This window comes from Schistocerca cancellata, chromosome 5 (assembly GCF_023864275.1).
Source record: "Schistocerca cancellata isolate TAMUIC-IGC-003103 chromosome 5, iqSchCanc2.1, whole genome shotgun sequence".
Taxonomy (NCBI): domain Eukaryota; kingdom Metazoa; phylum Arthropoda; class Insecta; order Orthoptera; family Acrididae; genus Schistocerca; species Schistocerca cancellata.
The window spans coordinates 62,234,588-62,253,548 of record NC_064630.1 but is presented as its reverse complement, the minus strand read 5'-3'; the positions used below and the strand labels follow the sequence as shown (position 1 = coordinate 62,253,548).

Below are 18,961 nucleotides of genomic sequence, written 5' to 3'. Positions count from 1 at the left end.
ATGCAGGGCAGGGTACACATCAGGAGCTTGAAAATAATTTATTTGCTCTTTATGTATAGGCCACCATGCTAAGCAAGCTGATAATGCTAAAACACAATACATCTGTTATTCAGGGCAGTCTGCATGGCGGGGCCTGGGAAAACTGTTTCTTGCTCCTGACACGTGGCCTACCCTACAAAGCAGGTTGATTTGGCAGTCCAATACTGTTCCCACATAACTTGCCTGTCATGCAGGGTAGGCTATATGCCAGGAGCTGGGATTTTCTTTCTTTCTTTCTTTCTTTCTTTCTTTCTTTTTTTTTTTTTTTTTTTTTGCCCAAATCTCTGCTCATACTGGGGCTATGAAAGTGCTGTTACTGGTTAGGCCTGCTGTTTCTGTGCCAAATTTGGTTGAAATTCATCCAGGGGGTTGGGAGAAAATTCTCTGACACACACACACACACACACACACACACACACACACACACACACAGCTTTACATATATAACATGTGACTCGACGTAATTAATACAATGCTTGTATAACCCTCAACATGTTTAATCCTTACTAATGTTATTGAATAAGAATGTAACACTGTGACATTTTCAACATTGAACTGATTTCATTGGAATTTGGTATGAAGATATTGTCGATCCTGAGGAAGAACATACGGTACTTTAGAGAGAGGAAAAAAAGAGAGGAATCAATCCTTAACAGGGTGAAGTAGGGAATGAAACATTACATCACTTAACATAGACTATGTTAAAATATTATTAAATCTGTTGCATAATTTACACATTCTATGATGTATAGCTTCTTTCAATAGCACAAAGCATAGGTGTGCTCTCTTGCCCATGCCCCTGTACAAGTGCCACTTGGTAGTGACACTGCACAGACTGCCGCACTGTGCATTGGGCACTTCCAGAGGGGCGGGGGTTTGTATGTGACAAGCTTCCCTTACCCAAACAGGCAGCTAACATTATTCCATGTGCCACAGCTTACTTACTCATCAGCACCCGTCTCAATGAAAGTACTGGTATGTAGATAACAGCTAGTGGGTATTAGATGTCTTCTTTTCTCTTGTGTTGTATGTATGGACATCAGCATTCTTCTCAAAACTGTGATGGACTATTTATGATGAATTTCATTAGCTAATATACATATATTGTGATGGTGCAGTTAACTCTTTGAAGGGTAGTTTTGGTAGAATGTACATAATTTAAGACCACAGGAGACCAGTCACTGAAAAGCAGAAGCTTTATTACATTTCAGCTGGTGGACTGGGGTGTGGTTGTGTCAGACAGGGTGGTTAGAGGGAAAGAGAGAGAGAGAGAGAGAGAGAGAGAGAGAGAGAGAGAGAGAGAAAAGAACAATAACAACAAAGTTGAGCACCATGGCACAACATGCAGCTGTGCACAACATGCTCAGTTTCATAACCCGCCATATAGACCCTTCTCTCCACCACCAACTACTCAGATCTCAGCAGACGGGACTTACCCTTGCAATACATCCTTCAATCACACAGCCCTCCTGGCCTTAATCTCCAGTAGCTCACAATTTCCACACTCTCCACCCAACTGTTTCCATTTCCTTTGTGCGTAATCACCCCATCCCAATCAACATCTCCATATCACCTTCACAGTGTGTCACATCCCACAGGCTACAGTCCCCCCCCCCCCCCCCACCACCACCACCACCACCACATTCCTAGCCAGCAAGCCAGCTGTATCCCTGACATGACACTCACCCATCCCAGTCCACCTGCTGAAATGCAATGCTGGCATTGTGTGTCCAGCCACCATAATGCCGGGGCACACACCCCCCCCCCCCCCCCCAAACACACTCTTGTGTGTCACTCTGTTGATGAATCAACATTTCTGCTTTTCAGTGTGTGGTCTCCTTTACTCCTAAGTTACTCCTTGAACAGGTACCTACATGACAACTGTGGGTGAACACCACAAATTATTCTTGCTGCTTGCTTTTGTGTTATCAGTACTTTCTTTATAAGCAATGAGCTATCTGAGAAAATTATTCCATAATGTACTATTGAATGGATATATCCAAAGTATGTCAGAAGATTGACTTGTCTGTTTCCAAGACTAGCAATTACACAAAGAGCAGAAAGAAGTACGTAAACTTAATAGTTTGTTCAGCCCAGTAATACATTTCTTCCACTGCAAGTTTTCATCAGTATGTACACCCAAAAATTTGGAGCATTCAACACTGATTACTGACTCCTGCTCATGTACTACATTATTTGCTGGTAAGACTATTTGTTGCACAGAACTGAATACAGTGTATATTCTTAAAGAGTGAGGAGAGTCCATTTTTGGATAACCACTTAATAATCCTTTGAAAAACATAATTAACAATCTCATCTGCAGCTTTCTCTCTAATGAGATTTATTATAACACTAGTATTATCCACAAAAACATGAATTCCTGACTGATGAATGTTAAAGGGAAGGTCATTCACATGCATATACAAGTGGACCCAAAATTTAACACTGAGGGACACCATTCATGATTTCTCCATAAAAATTCTCTCTCCTTGCAACATTATTTGAATTATTCAGCACAACTGTTTGTATTCTGCTTGTTACATGTGGTTCAAACCAGGTTGTTTGTGCAGCCCTCAATTCCATAAAAACTTGTTTTCCCAAGAGAGTAACATGATTATGACATCAAATACCTTGAAAAGATCAAAGAAGACACCAACTGGTGATATTTTATTATTTAAGCCTTGTAATATTTGGTGTGTGAATGTATAAACAACATTCTCAGTCAAGCAACCCTGCTGGAACCCATACTGTAATGTGCTAAGTAAATTGTTTTCTACTTAAATATAAGACTGCTCTTTAGAACTTCAGTTTTTTTCCATGTTTTGGAAAAAAGACATCAGTAATAAAATTGGATGACAATTGTTTTAGCCTTTCTTGTCATCCTTCTTATTAAGATGAAATTAATTGCATATTTTAATCTGCCTGGAAAATTTTCATGTGCCACTGTTGCATTGCATATATGACTAAGAACATTACTTATTAAGATACAAAAACTTTACAGAATTCTACTTGAAACTCCACCAACACCATATGACTTTGTGTTAGATAACCTTGATTCATATGTAAATCTTGCAGCAATTCAGAAGTGTAAAGACAATTGCATTATATTGCTCATCATTCCACCACAAACAAGCCATAAACTCCAGCCTCTAGATCACAATGTACTCGGTCTCTAAACGTTTCTACGAAGCATGTGGCGAGTATGTGCTAAACAATCTGAGCCAACCTGCACATATAATGCCATTCTGTGACTAGTTGCAAAAAACGATGAAGGGTTTTGAAGATACTCCTGTATAAGTTTTCAGTATTCACTAATTCTGACGTTTTAAGAAGTTAGGTAACAGGTAGTCTAGTTGCAGCAGAACCTTATGGCAAAGTAAGACCTGTAAACCTACTTCCTCTCAACTGATATCCATGCTTTCTGGTGTATATGATCTGTAGCAGAATGTGATCTGTACAAACAGTAGACATGTCTATTTCCAAAAGAATTTCAGGTGTACTACCTCTAAAAACATTATTCTTAGAATTGGCCCATCTTCCTATATGCCTGAAGTTACGTGATCTCCAAAAGCATAAACTACAAAAAAGTACAAGACGGCAGTAAAGGCTCTATACAGCCCAAATTTTGACAAGTATACTAGGGCAAAAAAAGAAAGAAAGATGGAAGCAATGTCAGAGCTATAAAAGATAATAATTACATTGCATTAGGAGGAGCGGTGCAGATGTTAGGGCTGGAAATGAATATTGACAAAACAAAGCATATGATGACTGAAGATTGTTGTAGGGGTAAAGAAGATACTCAAATAAAAATAAATGGGAAACAATATCAAAGAGTGAAAATGTTTAAATATGTAGGTTCATTTATAATAACAGAAAATAATATGATGGCATTAGAAATTGAAGAATGGATAGCAAGAGGAAACCGATGTTACTATTCCCTGCAAAATATATTCAAGTCTGGAAATGTTAGCAGGAATATAAAAATCAAAATATATTTGACTATCTAAGAGCTAAAGTAATGTATGGATTGGAAGGCTGGGTGATGACTACAAATGAAGAAGTCTTATTATTCAGATAGGACAGGAACATTTTGAGAAAGAAGTTTGAGGAAATGAGAGAGGAAGAAAGCTGGGGAATAAGGGCAAATGCAGAACTACACACACTTATTTGGGCAGGTGAGTACTGTAAGTGGAAATCATGCATGGGAGAATAAGATGGACTGGTCATGGACACAGAATGCCAAAAATTCTGAGTTTTAAGAAAGTGGTTATAGGAAAGGAATGTACAGGCGAACTGAGACAGGTGGCAAAGGAAGCCAATATTGGCTCTGAGCACTATGGGACTTAACATCTATGGTCATCTGTTGAGGCCAATTTTCTACAAGGACTGTAGCACTGACCAGTAAGTACAGTAAGTAATGGAAGAAGAACACTTGCCTATAAAAGTCAAAGAGGAAGAAAATGAACAAACTTTAATGAGAAAGATGAAAGCAGTACATTACTACCCTGAAAATGAAGATAAGCTATTTGTCAAAATAGGATTTTGTAATTAAAAAAGCCCCAAAATCTAGCGGTAACATTAACCTCGATTTCTTGCAATTTGTACATGTTATTTAAAAGGAATAAGTAAATCAAGTTAATGACTTGCAGTAAATCTATGATACTTAAAATTCAGAAAGAAACCCAAAGACTAAAAATTTGGGTCTATATATAAGTCGTTGATAAAAAATGAATGTTATTTAAATGGGTAGGCTTCTATGAACCTTGCATAACAATTTAATAGCCAGCTTTACTGTGCTGATCAAACCTGTGTCACTCTGTTCACAATTCCCACTCAATGGGAGGTTGAACAATATTTACAACATTTTTAAATTTTGCATTTGTTTTCTACTGCAATTTTCATAACTAGCCTATTATAAAATCTAAGGAAATTCTAAAAATTTTAGTGCTCATTTGATCTATATATGTGTAAACTGAAACAGTGTACAATCAAAAATGTTGACACATTTGTGAATTAAATCCTTTGCCCATTCAAGGAGTATTTACAGTTGGTTTTTTAGTTTCAAAATTGAAGCTTAAGAAACAATAGTGACATGGGCACTCAAAAACATTTTTAATTAAAAAGTAAAAATTGATATAAAAACAATTTTACATAGTGTAATTTCTAGAGGTTGTGTCTAACAGTTATTGCATGACAGTATGAGATAGTCACCCTGACACTAAAATACAAGAAGTCATACTGGCACAGAAATTAGCTGACATAGTTTTAGTAATCTGTAGTCACTTTTACAACCATATTGGACATGTCTTGACATTATAATATAAGAACAACAAATTGACCACTGAGAATGTTACGGCAACTGAACAGTTCCTTGGAATCAGTCATTACATTACTGCGAATGGTAAAATTTTCGTATACCATTGTCGTACTTTTGTCTCTGCAGTACAACAAACCATACCACAAATGCCTTGGAGAGACCTTTAATGCATTTTTTTCCACTGAAACTGCATATTTTTGGAACACACAAGTATAAATATAAAAAGGGGCTACTTAATTTGCTGCTGTCAGCCGACCACAGTGAGCACGGGACATGTGATCTATGCCATTCTGTCGAAAACTAACACGAAATTTTAAACATTTTATTGGCTGTGATCCAGCAACTGTATGCTATTTAATTACAGAACGTACATACAGCCACTTTGGTTGCACAAAATTTTGTCACTTGACCACAGTTTCGATTGCACTAGGGCAATTTTCATCATAATAAAAAGTTACATGGAATACATGTAATCACACCATGGTTTAAAATGTCTGAGCAAAAGTGCTCTCGTCAAACAAATGTCATAGGGATAAAAACTAAAATTGTTAAATAATTGTCAACCAGATAAAATTCTCCATGGAATATTCCTGCTAGATGGCGTGAATCTGTTTTTGTGTCCACCTTGTGGCGGCCTCGACGTGTTAGCAGTTTAGTCCGACAGTAGTGGCTGGATTATGCTGCTCTTGGTCCTAAGTGACCTTGCCATTGTCATTATATTCCACGGAGAATTTTATCTGGTTGACAATGCTCTTCATAATATTAAAACAGCCAATGTCTAAGCCACATAGGATGAGAAATACAGGGGTTTCAAGATGTAAGCCCCAAAGGATTTTATCAAGTTTCCAATCAGCATAAAAGGGCCAATCTTGACACTGGCACTCCCTCTTATTTTACATTTGTTGTAAGAAGGACAGTAGGTAGTCTTTGGGGGGCACAAACATTGCGTTTCACAGAGGCAATAAGGAAGAATTGGAGGAGCAAACTGCACCTGAAATATCACCACTGAAGTCGTCACTTTACCTTGAAGGTAAGTTTACTAAAATTTATTGGTATATCAGGAGCATTTATCCCTAATTTTTCCAACACAAGACCATAAATTGACTGGTATCTCTACTTAATGCCAATCTAAAATATTATCAAGCACGTATTAAATTTATTTCATTTTTATTTTCTTTAAGGTCATCCCAGTACCAGTACAGAAGGAAACACATGTTCGTCATTATTGGCAGACATAATTTCAAGTTCTGCTGAAGATGTATTTGAAGAGTCTGATGAATATGTTCCAAGTGGTGGCGAAAGTAGTGATGAAAGCAGTGACAGAGACAATATAGCTATACGAAAGACAGTTTAAAAAAATCTTCAAGGATTGAAGAAATTTATCTAATTCGACAGCAGCCTGGCAATGAAACAACAAAGTTCAGTGGAAGGGACAGGAAGAAATAAGATCCACAGGATTCATCCAGAAAAAGAAAGAGAAATGAAAAATTATGGGAGAAAAGAATTGAAAACTGCAGAAAAGTAATATGTGATGTAGAAAGGAAAATGTATACCTCCTAAAGTTCTGAAATCATTGTGCAAGTTTAGGAAAAACTACAAAGTAAATGACGAAGAGAGGGAGAGATGTTCACAGAATATTACAAATTGTCCCCAGAAGCTCAAAATCATTTCATAGATAATCATTTGTCTGAGGAAAAGAAACATGTGGAGCGTTTAAGGAACAAACCTGAAAGAACTGCAAGCAGGTGAAAATATTCCAGGAAGTACTTTCTTTACAGTCCTCTTTTGCAGACTGAAATAGAAGTATGTCAGAATATGTTCCTTAGTACATTTTCCTTAACACAGAAGAAGGTAAGAATAATTGTGGAGAAAATACAGGGCTCTGAAGGAGGAGTGTGTTTTGAAGATTGACGCAGTAAACATTCTAATCATCTGAAAGTTCTATCTGATGACATTGATTTAATAAAGGAACACATTAACATGTTTCCTTCCTACGAAAGCCATTATTCTTGGTCTCATTCTTCTAAAAAATATATATCTCCGGACTTAAGTATTTAAGCAATATACCGGCTCTATCAAGAATTCTGCCAAACCAAAGGTATGAAGCCAAGAAGTGAAGTGTGTTATCGAAGAGTTTTTGTGACCTGTTTCAATCTTAGCTTCCTAAACCAAAGACTGACACTTGTGCAAAATGTGACACATACGTCATGTTACTCAAGAATTGTACTGATGATGCTGAATGTTGCAAGGTTGAAATGGAATGACAGCAAAATTTGGATTTAGCCCAGGATGTTTACAATCAGAAAGACAGTGATAAAAAAGCTGAGCAGAATTCCATTGTAGTAACCCTGGCCTCTGATTTGCAGAAATGTCTAACCACTCCTTTTTTACGCTGTCGTGTGGCATTTTATAAAAAAACAACTTTGGACCTTCAACTTGACCATCTATGTAACGAGACAAAGAATATTCTCCAGTATGTTACATTTGGAATGAAACAGTGGCAGGAAGAAGTGGCCAAGAAATAGCTTCTTGTATATATGATTATTTGATGAAACTGGCCTACAAAATTGTTGAGGTACACCTGCACAGAGATTTGTGTACCGGGCAAAAAAGAAATATTTTTATTGCCATTATGTCTCTAAGAATGGTGGAAGAATTCATGATTCAGGAAAGGCGTTGGAAATCAACCACAAGTTTCTTGTAGTTGGACATACTCACTTGGAAGCTGACTCAATTCATGCAGCCATTGAGAAGACAAAGAAAACAACAACTGTTGAAGTAGAACTGCCAAGAGACTGGGCCAAATTAATATGTATGGTTCCCTGAAAGCCACCCATAACTGCAATAGAGCTGGAACAGAATGCCAGGAATTCTCTCCTACAAACACAGACACTCCTCAGAAGAACCATTCAAAATGATAGATCTGAACAGACAGAAAACTCGACGCTTGTCTATGCCAAAACTTATTTCTGATGCCATCATACCCATTTCAGAAAAGAAATTAAAGGACTTAAGGGACCTCCTTCCATACATCGGTGTAAACAGTCATCCATTCTACATGCAGTTCATCAATCACGTGAGAGCCAATACACAGTCAGATGAAAGAGAGAAACAGATATCTTATGAAGGGGAGGATGAGGATGATGGTGGTGATGGAAACGAATGATATATTTTTTCTCTCCCCTTCTACAGTATCAACCATTGTGTATGCAAATTATTTGTCCAATATTAAAAAGTAAATAACGTTTCCCCCATGATTATGAGACCAAGCAGTGTTTTCATGATTTATGGTGATAAAATGTGATTTTTGGAACATGTAACAGTTGCTATCAGTTATTAAATTCTTGAGGAACGAATAAAGTGAGTTAATAACGAGTACAAGGAAATATTTATCTTAAAATTACCTGTTATTCAGTGTACCTGACCCTGATGTCCAAAGGGCCAATGTCAAATAATTTGAGCGAGTCCATAATTTTAAAAAGGGCCAATGTCCTCTTAAGTCCTTTAATTTTGAAGTTGAAAATTCTGGATATTTATTATTTAAAAATAAGCTTTAGTTGAGTTGATTTACTATAATTATACTAAAAAACAGTGCCAAATATGTTGTTAATAGTTGTCATAAAATGACAGAAAATATTCAGAACCTTATAATTTAAAATCAGTATTTTTGACGTTGGCCCTTTTAGAACCAAGCCACAGAATTATGTTATACTTTTACATTTCTGTTTGACGAGAGCACTTTTGCTCAGACGTTTTAAACCATGGTGTGATTACATGTATTCCATGTAACTTTTTATTTTTATGAAGATTGCCCTAGTGCAATCGAAACTGTGGTCAATTGAAAAAAATTTTGTGCAACCGAAGTAGCTATGTATACATTCTGTAATTAGAAAACTAACATTTTGAGACTGGCTATGTACTATAGGAATGAGCTAAAGCTCTGCTTTCACTTGAAATTTTAGTCATCACAAATATAGCTGTTTATGCCTTCCCATCATCATGGATGTGGGTAGTCTGAGATGTAGGATCACAGATTAAATTGCTGTGAATGAACATTGTCATTTATATTCTTTGGTGTCACAAATATTTGGCTGTTCTCCCCCCCCCCCCCCCCCCCTCCCCGAGTTTCTGAAGGTGTGATTAGACTAGGCTACAAGAGTACAGCTCGAATTCTGGTGACAGAGTGATCTGTAACTTAGCTCAATGTCTAGGTTAGGTTGGAATGTAACAGTCAGACTGAGTTGTCTAAGCCAATGACAGTAAAAGCAAACAATCTGTATGTGATGACAGACTGATCTGTAGCTTAGTCCAAGGTGTCGATTAGGTTGAATGCTAACAAATCAGTTGAGAATTTGCAAAGCCAACTAATGTGTCGTGGGTTGGGGGGTAGAATGAATAACACCCACTGGCTGTGGGCTGTGGTGACAGACTGATTCGTAGGTTAACATGCAGGAGGGAAATTTATAATATTTCTTGTAACAAATATTCAGGTATTTTTTCCCCTCAAATACAGCATGACCACCGAGGGTGCATTTAGGCGAGAACCTTGGGAACACCTTAAATTGGTGCATGTGAAATGAGTAGCAATGGTATTTGTTTTGTTGCTTGTCGCAAACATTTAGTTCTTTTTAACCTTTGTTGTTTGGTTGTCCTAAGTTACAAGTGATATTAAGTTGATAATTATTACTTTCAATGTATCTAATCACAACTGAATAAAACTCTGTTTTGTGCCATATGTGTTATGCCTTAAAGGTGTCAGCCATGAATAATACCCCCTCCCTTCCCCTCCCAGTTGTGATTAAGCAGCTTGTTCAATATACATGTTGAAAGCATATGCAGGTGATGCCAGGGGAAGGGGGACGTTAGCCATTCAGTAAAAATCTTGTATTTCCAAATAAGTTACAACTGGCTGGCAAGATTGCAACATGCCCTGCACTCTGATTGTTGACAGAGAGAAATCTAGCAGCTACATCTTCATTTCAATGCTTATGAATCTAACATGCTCTATTTTGTGGAAACTTTCTGTAGAAAGTAATAGTTTGTTTGTGGTAGCTGACAGTATTTTGTTTGGCGGACAATCAACAAGTTCAGTTTTGTTCCTCCCCTGTTTTTGGCAATGAATAAAATATGAGAGCACAATGAAAGGTAATCATTTGAATGTTGTATCAGAAAACTGAAAGCTTTATAAATAAAACAAACTTTATTAACAGTCTACATTTTTATTCTTCATGTCTACATATTTATTTCTCAACATAATTAGGTGACGACAGACTGGTTGAGAGTTGGCGAAGTCAACCGATGTGTAACAATAAAAGGCTGTTTTCTTTAAATGCAGTTTGTGGTTACAGACTGGACTGTGTTGTAGCCTGAAGCATAAGTCAGGTTGGAAGTTGAGAGTCTAGTTGTGAGTTAGTGAGGCCAACAATGTGTCATAACCTTTTTATATACACTGCGATTTCCTTGGTTATATTTGCATCACTGATGGAAACCCCAATTTTCCCACTGATATTGCCTGTCAGTGTGGTACCACATTGTTAACTAATCCATCTAACTCTGCCATCCCTGTATACTCCCTCAAGACGAACAAAATGGGTTATTGAAAAGTAATTGTAAGATTTCCATCCCTGTTAAACAGTAAAAGAAATCTGCACACTGATACTTCCTCAATCACTGCACACAAAAGGTGGTTACATTGTCAAGATTTATACCTACAAAACCAATGAAGTGAGTGGCAGGGGGAGGCATATATCAGCATATATCACTAGGGGTAAGATAGATACTGCCTACAGGGAAATTAAAGAGACCTTCAGAGAAAAGAGAACCACCTGTATGAATATCAAGAGTGCAGATGGAAAACCCGCCCTAGGCAAAGAAGGGAAAGCAGAAAGGTGGAAGGAGTATATAGAGGGTTTATACAAGGGTGATGTACTTGAGGGCAATATTAAGGAACGTAGATGACAATGAAATGGGAGATATGATACTGCATGAAGAATTTGACAGAGCACTGGAAGATCTAAGTCAAAACAAGGCCCCAGGAGTATAATCATTCCATTAGAACTACTGATAGCCTTGGGAGAGCCAGCCATGACAAAACTCTTCCATCTGGTGAGCCAGGTGTATGAGACAGGTGAAATACCCTCAGTCTTCAAGAAGAATATAATAATACCAATTCCAAAGAAAGAAGGTGTTGGCAGCTGTGAAAATTACTTAACTATCAGTTTAATAAGACACCGTTGCAAAATTCTAACATGAATTCTTTACAGATGAATGGGAGAAGTGGTAGAATCCAACCTCGGGGAAGATCATTTTGGATTCCATAGAACTGCTGGAACACGCAAGGCAATACTGAGCCTACGACTTATCTTAGAAGATTGGTTAAGGGAAGGCAAACCTACATTTCTAGCATTTGCAGACTTAGAGAAATGCTTTTGACAGTGTTGACTGGAACACACACTTTCAAATTCTGAAGCTGGCAGGGTTAAAATGCAGGTAGCGATAGGCTATTTAAAAACTGTACCAAAATCAGATGGCAGTTATAAGAATTGAGGAGCATGAAAGGGAAGCAGTGGTTGGGAAGGGAGTGAGACAGGGTTGTAGCCTATCCCCGATGTTACTCAGTACAGGAAGCAAAAGAAAAATTTGGAATAGGAATTGAAATAATCGGAGAAGAAATAAAAAGTTTGAGGTTTGCCAACAACATTGTAATTCTATCAGAGACAGTAAAGGACCTGGAAGAGCAGCTGAACGGAGTGGACAATGTTTCGGAAGGAGGATATAAGATAGATTTAAGTGTCAGGAAGTCTTTTCTGAAAGTGTTTGTATGGAGTGTAGCCATGTATGGAAGTGAAACATTGACGATAAACAGTTCAGACAAGTTGAGAATAGAAGCTTTTGAAACTTTGGTGCTACAGAAGAATGCTGAAGATTAGATGGATAGATCACGTAACTAATGTGGTGGTACTGGATAGAACTGGGAGAAAGAGAAATTTGTGGCACAACTTGACTAGAAGAAGGGATCGGTTGGCAGGACACGTTCTGAGACATCAAGGGATCACCAATTTAGTACTGGAGGGAAGCTTGGGGGGTAAAAATTGTTGAGGGAGACCAAAAGATGAATATGCTAAGCAGGATCAGAAGGATGTAGGTTGCAGTAGTTATTCAGAGATGAAGAGACTTGCACTGGATAAAGTATCATGGAGAGCCGCATCAAACCAGTCTGGACCAATGAGCCAAAGTCTGCCAGCAGTTTTACCTATGGCTGAGCCTATGAAATCGTTCCACTTCGTATTACCTCAATTGTTACACCAGGGTATTTGTATCAGCTGGGTGAATCAAACTGTGACTCATCGATTTTGTAGTCACAGGATACTAAATTTCTGTGTTTAGTGAAGTGCAAAACTATAAATTTCTGTACATTTAAAGTATGACACCAATCTTTGCACTTTATCAAGATCTGACTGTATGTGTATGCACTCTTTTTCAGACACTATATCACAGATAACTGGGGTCGACAGAAGCGTCCGATCCCACGCGCCGGCTTTGACCCGTGACGTAAGGGTATTGTCGTGTGTGACGTCATGACGGCGTGGAGTTTGGTTTGAGTGTGGCTGTCTCCAGTTCTGTTTTATCTTATTTTATTTACTTTTCTGATCTGTTCGTTCTATCTCATGAGATTTTTTTCTTAAATTTAAAAACACTTATTACTTATTTTAATTATCTGTTTCCTCCAATTTCTGTTTTAGTTTATTATATTTATCTTTCTGATCTGTTCGTTCTATCCCGTGAGATTTTTTTTTTTAAAAGACAAAAAACACTAATCAGCTACTGAAGCATCTTTATCTTCTATGGGTTGCAGGGGTTACGACCCCTGGGGAGGTGGGTGGGTATTCATGCATGGCTGTCTTCACTTACACGTTGTAGCTACGCAAGGCGTCTAAATTTGTTTATATTTAGTTTGCCCCCCACTCAAAACACCCCATTTCCCGCGCTTGTCCCGTTAGTGTCATTAGGCTTCTTGTGGAAAGTGTGTGTGTGTGTGTGCGTGTTTTTGTTTCCGCCATATTTGTGACGTCATGGGTCAAAGCAGACGGGCGGGATCGGACGCTTCCGTATTTCCGATAACTGTACCATCTACAAAAATATAGAGCTTATTCTCATTGATGTCTGCAAGGTGATTAGGCCCTAATGTACAACATGAACCAAAAGGGTCCTAATGTGGCACATATGAGGTTGTGTCTACATATCTCTATTCATCATCTGGGATAACATGCAGTGTTTTACCAACAGAGAAATCCCTAATCCAGTCACAAATTTTGTTTGAGCCCCATATGATTGAAATTGTGTCAATAAGCAATGATGAGGTAAGACAATGAGTTTTGGAAGTGAAGAAATGTTGCATCTATCTAACTGCCTCAATTTATGGGATTCAGGATGTCACGTGAGAAATGTGCAAGCCGGGTCTCACGACATATTTTGCGGAATCTATGCTGGTCCATGTGGAGGTCATTCTGTTCATAGTACCTTAATGGATTTGAGCCCAAGGTCTATTCTAAGACTCTGCAACCAATAATATATGTTACTTTTGCACAGCTCTTCTACTACCGTTCTTGCAGATGGGTGTGATCCAAGATTTCTTCCAATTGACACAGTTGTTTGTTCAAGAAATCTGTGGTATATTATAGTTAAAGGAAGAAGCAATTAAACCAGCTTTTTCCACATAGTATTCTGTGAGCCCCACTGTTTTATATAAGTGCTTCAAAGTCTAGTACTTTGTTGTGAATGATTTGACAACTGATCATAGTAATTTTAAGTCTATTCTGTGCGAGGGGAGTATGATTTCTTTCGATTCTTCAGTGTCTCTTACAGCTGTCAACTGTCTTGGGTTGAGTGCCACCGAACCTAAAAGCTGTTTCGTGCACACCACATAAACTTAGGTAAGCAGCCTTTGTTATGTAGTACACACCTGAGGCAATTAGAGGGACCCTACGGTTGTCAACTCTCTGGGACGCGTCTATGTAAAGCTGCATACAACAGTCAAAAACTGTAAAGTTCAGCCTAGACAATAGGGACAATCCTTAGGAAACCCCAAAACATAACCATTGCTGTATCACTTCGTAATTCTTGTTTACCCTATCAAAAAATTTCACAACAGGTCGCAGTATTAGTTTGACCGCAAGCATAAAATCCACTTCTACATTTAACCTCAATTTCCCTCATTGGTTATAGGAGGGGTAGCTGCAGTTGCGAAAAATTCATATGCATCCTAAATTGAAAAAATTACGTAGAAACACTGCAATTCAGGAGAATTATAAAGACGATTCCGTGATTTCTAGGAAGGGCATAGGAAACTTTAAATAATAAGTTATCACTAACACGCCAAGCTCCAATACCAGAAACACCGTCTCAAAACATTTTTCATTCTCCTATTTGCGGACGCTATCACAATTCAAACTCGTTTCAGTGTGAATCAAAAGATTGCACTGTTTACTTCTAATGCCTTTCACGTTACTTTATTTACACTTTCGTAATTGGCATCACTGTCTGCGTCTAAAAGCAAGTTGGTATCGTAGATTGTCAAATATGGCGCAGTATTTTCCACTACACATTTGGTTTGCCAATAATCACGTAGTCTGTCCGTCTACGGGGAAACTGTGGAACATAAGTGAACAAATGCGTGGACATAGTATATAACTTACATTACTACAGTTAATATTACTTCTTATCACTCCTGCTCATGACAAAGCTCCATTGCGCAGGCTTGACGTGAACTTCGATCGCCATCTTACAATTCTCGTCAACTACGCCCTCACACGTAAACTTTGGAGTTACAGGTATGTGTCATTAAAGAATATATACATAGTATTCAAATCATACGTCATGTTTGTAGTTTGCGGTAATTACGGGAGATCCGAAATTTTTTGAGAGAACGGCGCACGGTACGCAGATGAAGGTAAATCCACTGGAGAATGAACACGCAGGTATCTGTTGTCTCTCCATGTTGCAAGCAGCGCCAGCAGTGCCAATTTGGAGCAATTTTTGCTGTTAATGCCCCCTGTATCCCAAAATTGTAAGTAGCAAACAGTCTTAGAAATGTCCCGGTAGATTGCGTATAACTGTGTGACTTTGAGATGAAAAGGAGAGTCAGCAACAAACTGAAATTAGTGACCTTTGTGATTCATGTTCGATCCAAATCTTGCATATCAAGTTTATACTACTATTATGGCGATATGCTGTTGGAATAACTTGACATGAGTAGACGATAGATGCCTCTGTGTGTTGTGATTTGAACATGGCTCTGTGGCTCGTAGGCGTGTAAAATTAATGGAGTGAAAACTATACAGAAATTCTCGGGAAAAGAGTCAAATGCCAATTATAGAACTGTACAAATGAATTTCAAAATGGCTGCCTGTTTATTCATGGTTTTACGGCGCACCAAACATAAAATAATTGGGTTGATATTCAAAGTGAATCCGTTTGAAGCAACATTTTGTAAGCAGGGACAGCCAAGAGGCTCTCGTTCGAAGCGGAATAACCGTACAGAGTATTTTAGAATCACTTCACCAGCATTACTTACGCCGTACTCAGGATGGTGCTTAATCTGAAACTAAATTTGCAGCTTTGTCATGCCGTTTGCTGACACAGCTGGCTGAATGAGCACTGCATGAAGCTCCTCCAGTTTACTCATTCGTGGTACGCAGACATGTTTCTTCCTCTAATTTACTGTCAAATCGTGGTTTAGGTGTTCTTTCATCAGTCATGCACAATGAAGTTAGGCGAAATCCCCCATGAGATGCCACTATAAAATAAATAAAATTGACTAAGGAAGAAATATGAAAGGGTGCCCACCACCTCAAATAGCAAGCGTCTTACAAACTAAGTGTATTAAGGTGTATACAAGAGAAATGCATATGCAACACCACCTATTCCTCATCCTCCTCCTCGACACCGTTGCCTCAACCTTCTCTGTCAAAAGTTTGATGGATACACCCCCCCCCCCCCCCCCCCAATAATGTATGGATGAACAAGTGAACCTTTGCGGCAAATGAAGGAAAAAAGGACGAAAGAACATTCTTTGGATGCTTTGTTTAGTAACAGCATTAATAAGTATCCTCATTCATTTGAATTTGACTCATGGGCAACTAATTCTTGGAGAACATGCCATACAGCGTAAAAAATGTTTATTGCTTTTAGCAAACCATTTTGGAAAAATACAGTTGTGTTGGTTTAAATGTCAAATTTTTAATGATTTAACAGGATGAAGAACTGAAGTATAAATACACTTTGCCATTGTTTAACTCAAATGAGCTTCCATGAAGAGTGCATACAGGGGTGTTTCAAATCAAATAAAAATTTATTTTCATGTGTTGCATAAAATATTAATGGAAAAAATACTATGGAGTTTACACATACATCTGTAACCATTATTGAAATCACTTACAGAAATTGCATGTGTTACCTACTGTGAACTATTGTCACTTGTTTTATACAACACATTCTACCCACATGCCACAAAAAATACGTGATGTGCCAAGAGCACTTTGCAAGCTGTACATCTAATTATAGTGATATTTTAAAATAATTTCTTGGTATACAGTTGAACAGTGCAACTAGGAATCGGTGCTGGTTTAAGTAAGAAACACGCTAATGAGATTACATCATTCTTCTGTCATTGAGGATCTCTTATTTGTTAAGTGGGTTCTTCCATGCATCATCAAATCATACCTGTAAAAATTTGTATCCCTTTACCAAATCATTTGCAATGTGTCACTTGGCAAGTGATATTATATTTTATGAATGGATTTTCATCGTTTTATTTTTTTCGGCCATTCATTGATGGCTTTGTTATTACATGGTTACACACATTTAGATTCTGTCTCTCTTGAAGTTTTTCATTTTTCTTCTGTGTAAAGAACAAAGTTACGCATATTAACGTCCCGAAGCTTTTGAAACAATATTTCCAAGTAATGAAAACCCCTAATCTCTCTCTCTCTCTCTCTCTCTCTCTCTCTCTCTCTCTCTCTCTCTCAATACAAACATTTAGAACTTTATGTTTCCACATTATAATGTTTTGTTGGGATTAAATTTTAAGGCTTCATCTCAGTTATCTTACTGCTTTTGATTCTAATAAGTTTATGTTCATTTTCAGGCTAATTGGATGGTGAAACATGAGTGATAAGAGAAAAAAATATGGTAATTGCAATTTTTCGGTTACCTAAGTTACTTCTTGTTATAGTTTCTTCATTAAGTTTTTTATTTTAGTTCCGTTCTTTACTATTTTTGCAGTCTTTTTTTTTTTTTTTTAAACTGAGTCCTAATATGAGCTTGTAAAGTGTTAGTAGGTCTAATGTTTTTAATTTTTCAAGCACTTATCACAGCTTTCAAACTTACTAACCAGCACTGCTGCAGCTTTGGTTAGCATTATACTTCAGTTTCTGCCAAGTGGTTATTGTGAGGTTCTGAATAACTTCTAACGGGCTCATGTTTGACTATCAGAACTCTGATAAATAGGCTAACCTACAAGATGAAGATTTATCTGGAAACAAAAGGAAATTTACAAGAGAATACACTGTGCTGCGGTTGTTTATCTAGAATGTGTTATTGATTAATCCATTCAGTGTTGTAGTAACTGTTTTATGGAAAGTTGCTGAGGTGTCATTAAGAACCGTTGACATGGGAGTAGTCTTGCATAACCACCACATTAGGAAAATAATACTCACACCTTAAATATGTTTTAACTCTGTTTTGAAAGGGTATGTAATTTACTAAATGTGATTCACCTTTGACACAAGCTCATCTTCAAGCTTTTTAGCAGCACATGGGAAAGATTATTATATAGCTAGATGTATGTATATGTATAAATACCACCTACAGTCGCAAAATAACTGTACTTGTCTTGAAATGTTTCCTTTCTTACAGTATATGTCATTTTAAATAATTTCTTGAATCAGTGTGGCAGCATAGCCTAGCTTGAGAAATACAGAACATAGTATAATGTAACACGATAATATCACAGTACTGAACGTGTGAACGATACGCAATACCCTATATTGAAACTTCATTGATCTGTGGCAGAGGCATGAATCCTGTTTTATGTTAATCTGCCAGCCATTTGCAGTACACATTGCCATTAAGCTTTTAATTTTTATTTTATTCCAGTCTCTAATCAGAAGTATGACTGCAACATCTGCCGCCAGTTTCGCAAAATGGTGTAATATTTTCAGCCACTCTAACTTTTCACACAGAAATAGGCTGACCCAACAGTTGTTGCATAAATGTCCTGATGTCCTAGAAAATTATTCGGGACAAACAGTTGTCCTAGTTTTTAAGCGAGAAACAAAATGTGTGCCATAAGATTTCCTGTTTAATTAAGTATTTGTGAAAACAAGTTTCCTAGAAGTAGAATGTTAAAGAAATATAATATTTTCACAATATATAGACATACCACATTTGGTTTAACTACTCTCACACCTAAAGAAAGAGTAAGAGATATGTTGGAAAGAAAAGTAAGTACAGTGAAACCTCTTTATAACGTTCCTCCATATAATGTTTTGCTCTATGTTACATCTGGGTTTTTTTTTTTCGGTCCCGACTAAAAGCCCATATAAA

The 18,961-nt window shown here is 37.5% G+C and overlaps 1 protein-coding gene and 1 long non-coding RNA gene across 11 annotated transcripts in view; one reads left to right on the top strand and one right to left on the bottom strand.

Annotated features, from left to right (window-relative positions):
* Positions 1 to 15,130, bottom strand: part of LOC126188907 (uncharacterized) — a 56,896-nt gene extending 41,766 nt beyond the window's left edge. Inside the window, exon 1 of the long non-coding RNA XR_007537877.1 lies at positions 15,052 to 15,130. This is a non-coding gene — a long non-coding RNA (uncharacterized LOC126188907). The remainder of the gene's footprint in view (positions 1 to 15,051) is intronic.
* LOC126188905 (transcriptional repressor CTCFL) overlaps positions 14,194 to 18,961 on the top strand; it is a 145,409-nt gene continuing 140,641 nt past the window's right edge. Inside the window, exons 1-2 of one of the 10 annotated variants that reach the window (XM_049930599.1) lie at positions 14,194 to 15,186; positions 17,502 to 17,545. In XM_049930599.1, coding sequence (XP_049786556.1) covers positions 17,521 to 17,545 — 25 coding nt within the window. In that variant the 5' untranslated portion in view covers positions 14,194 to 15,186; positions 17,502 to 17,520. The other 9 variants (XM_049930594.1, XM_049930593.1, XM_049930600.1 and 6 more) reach the window with 9 other exon arrangements.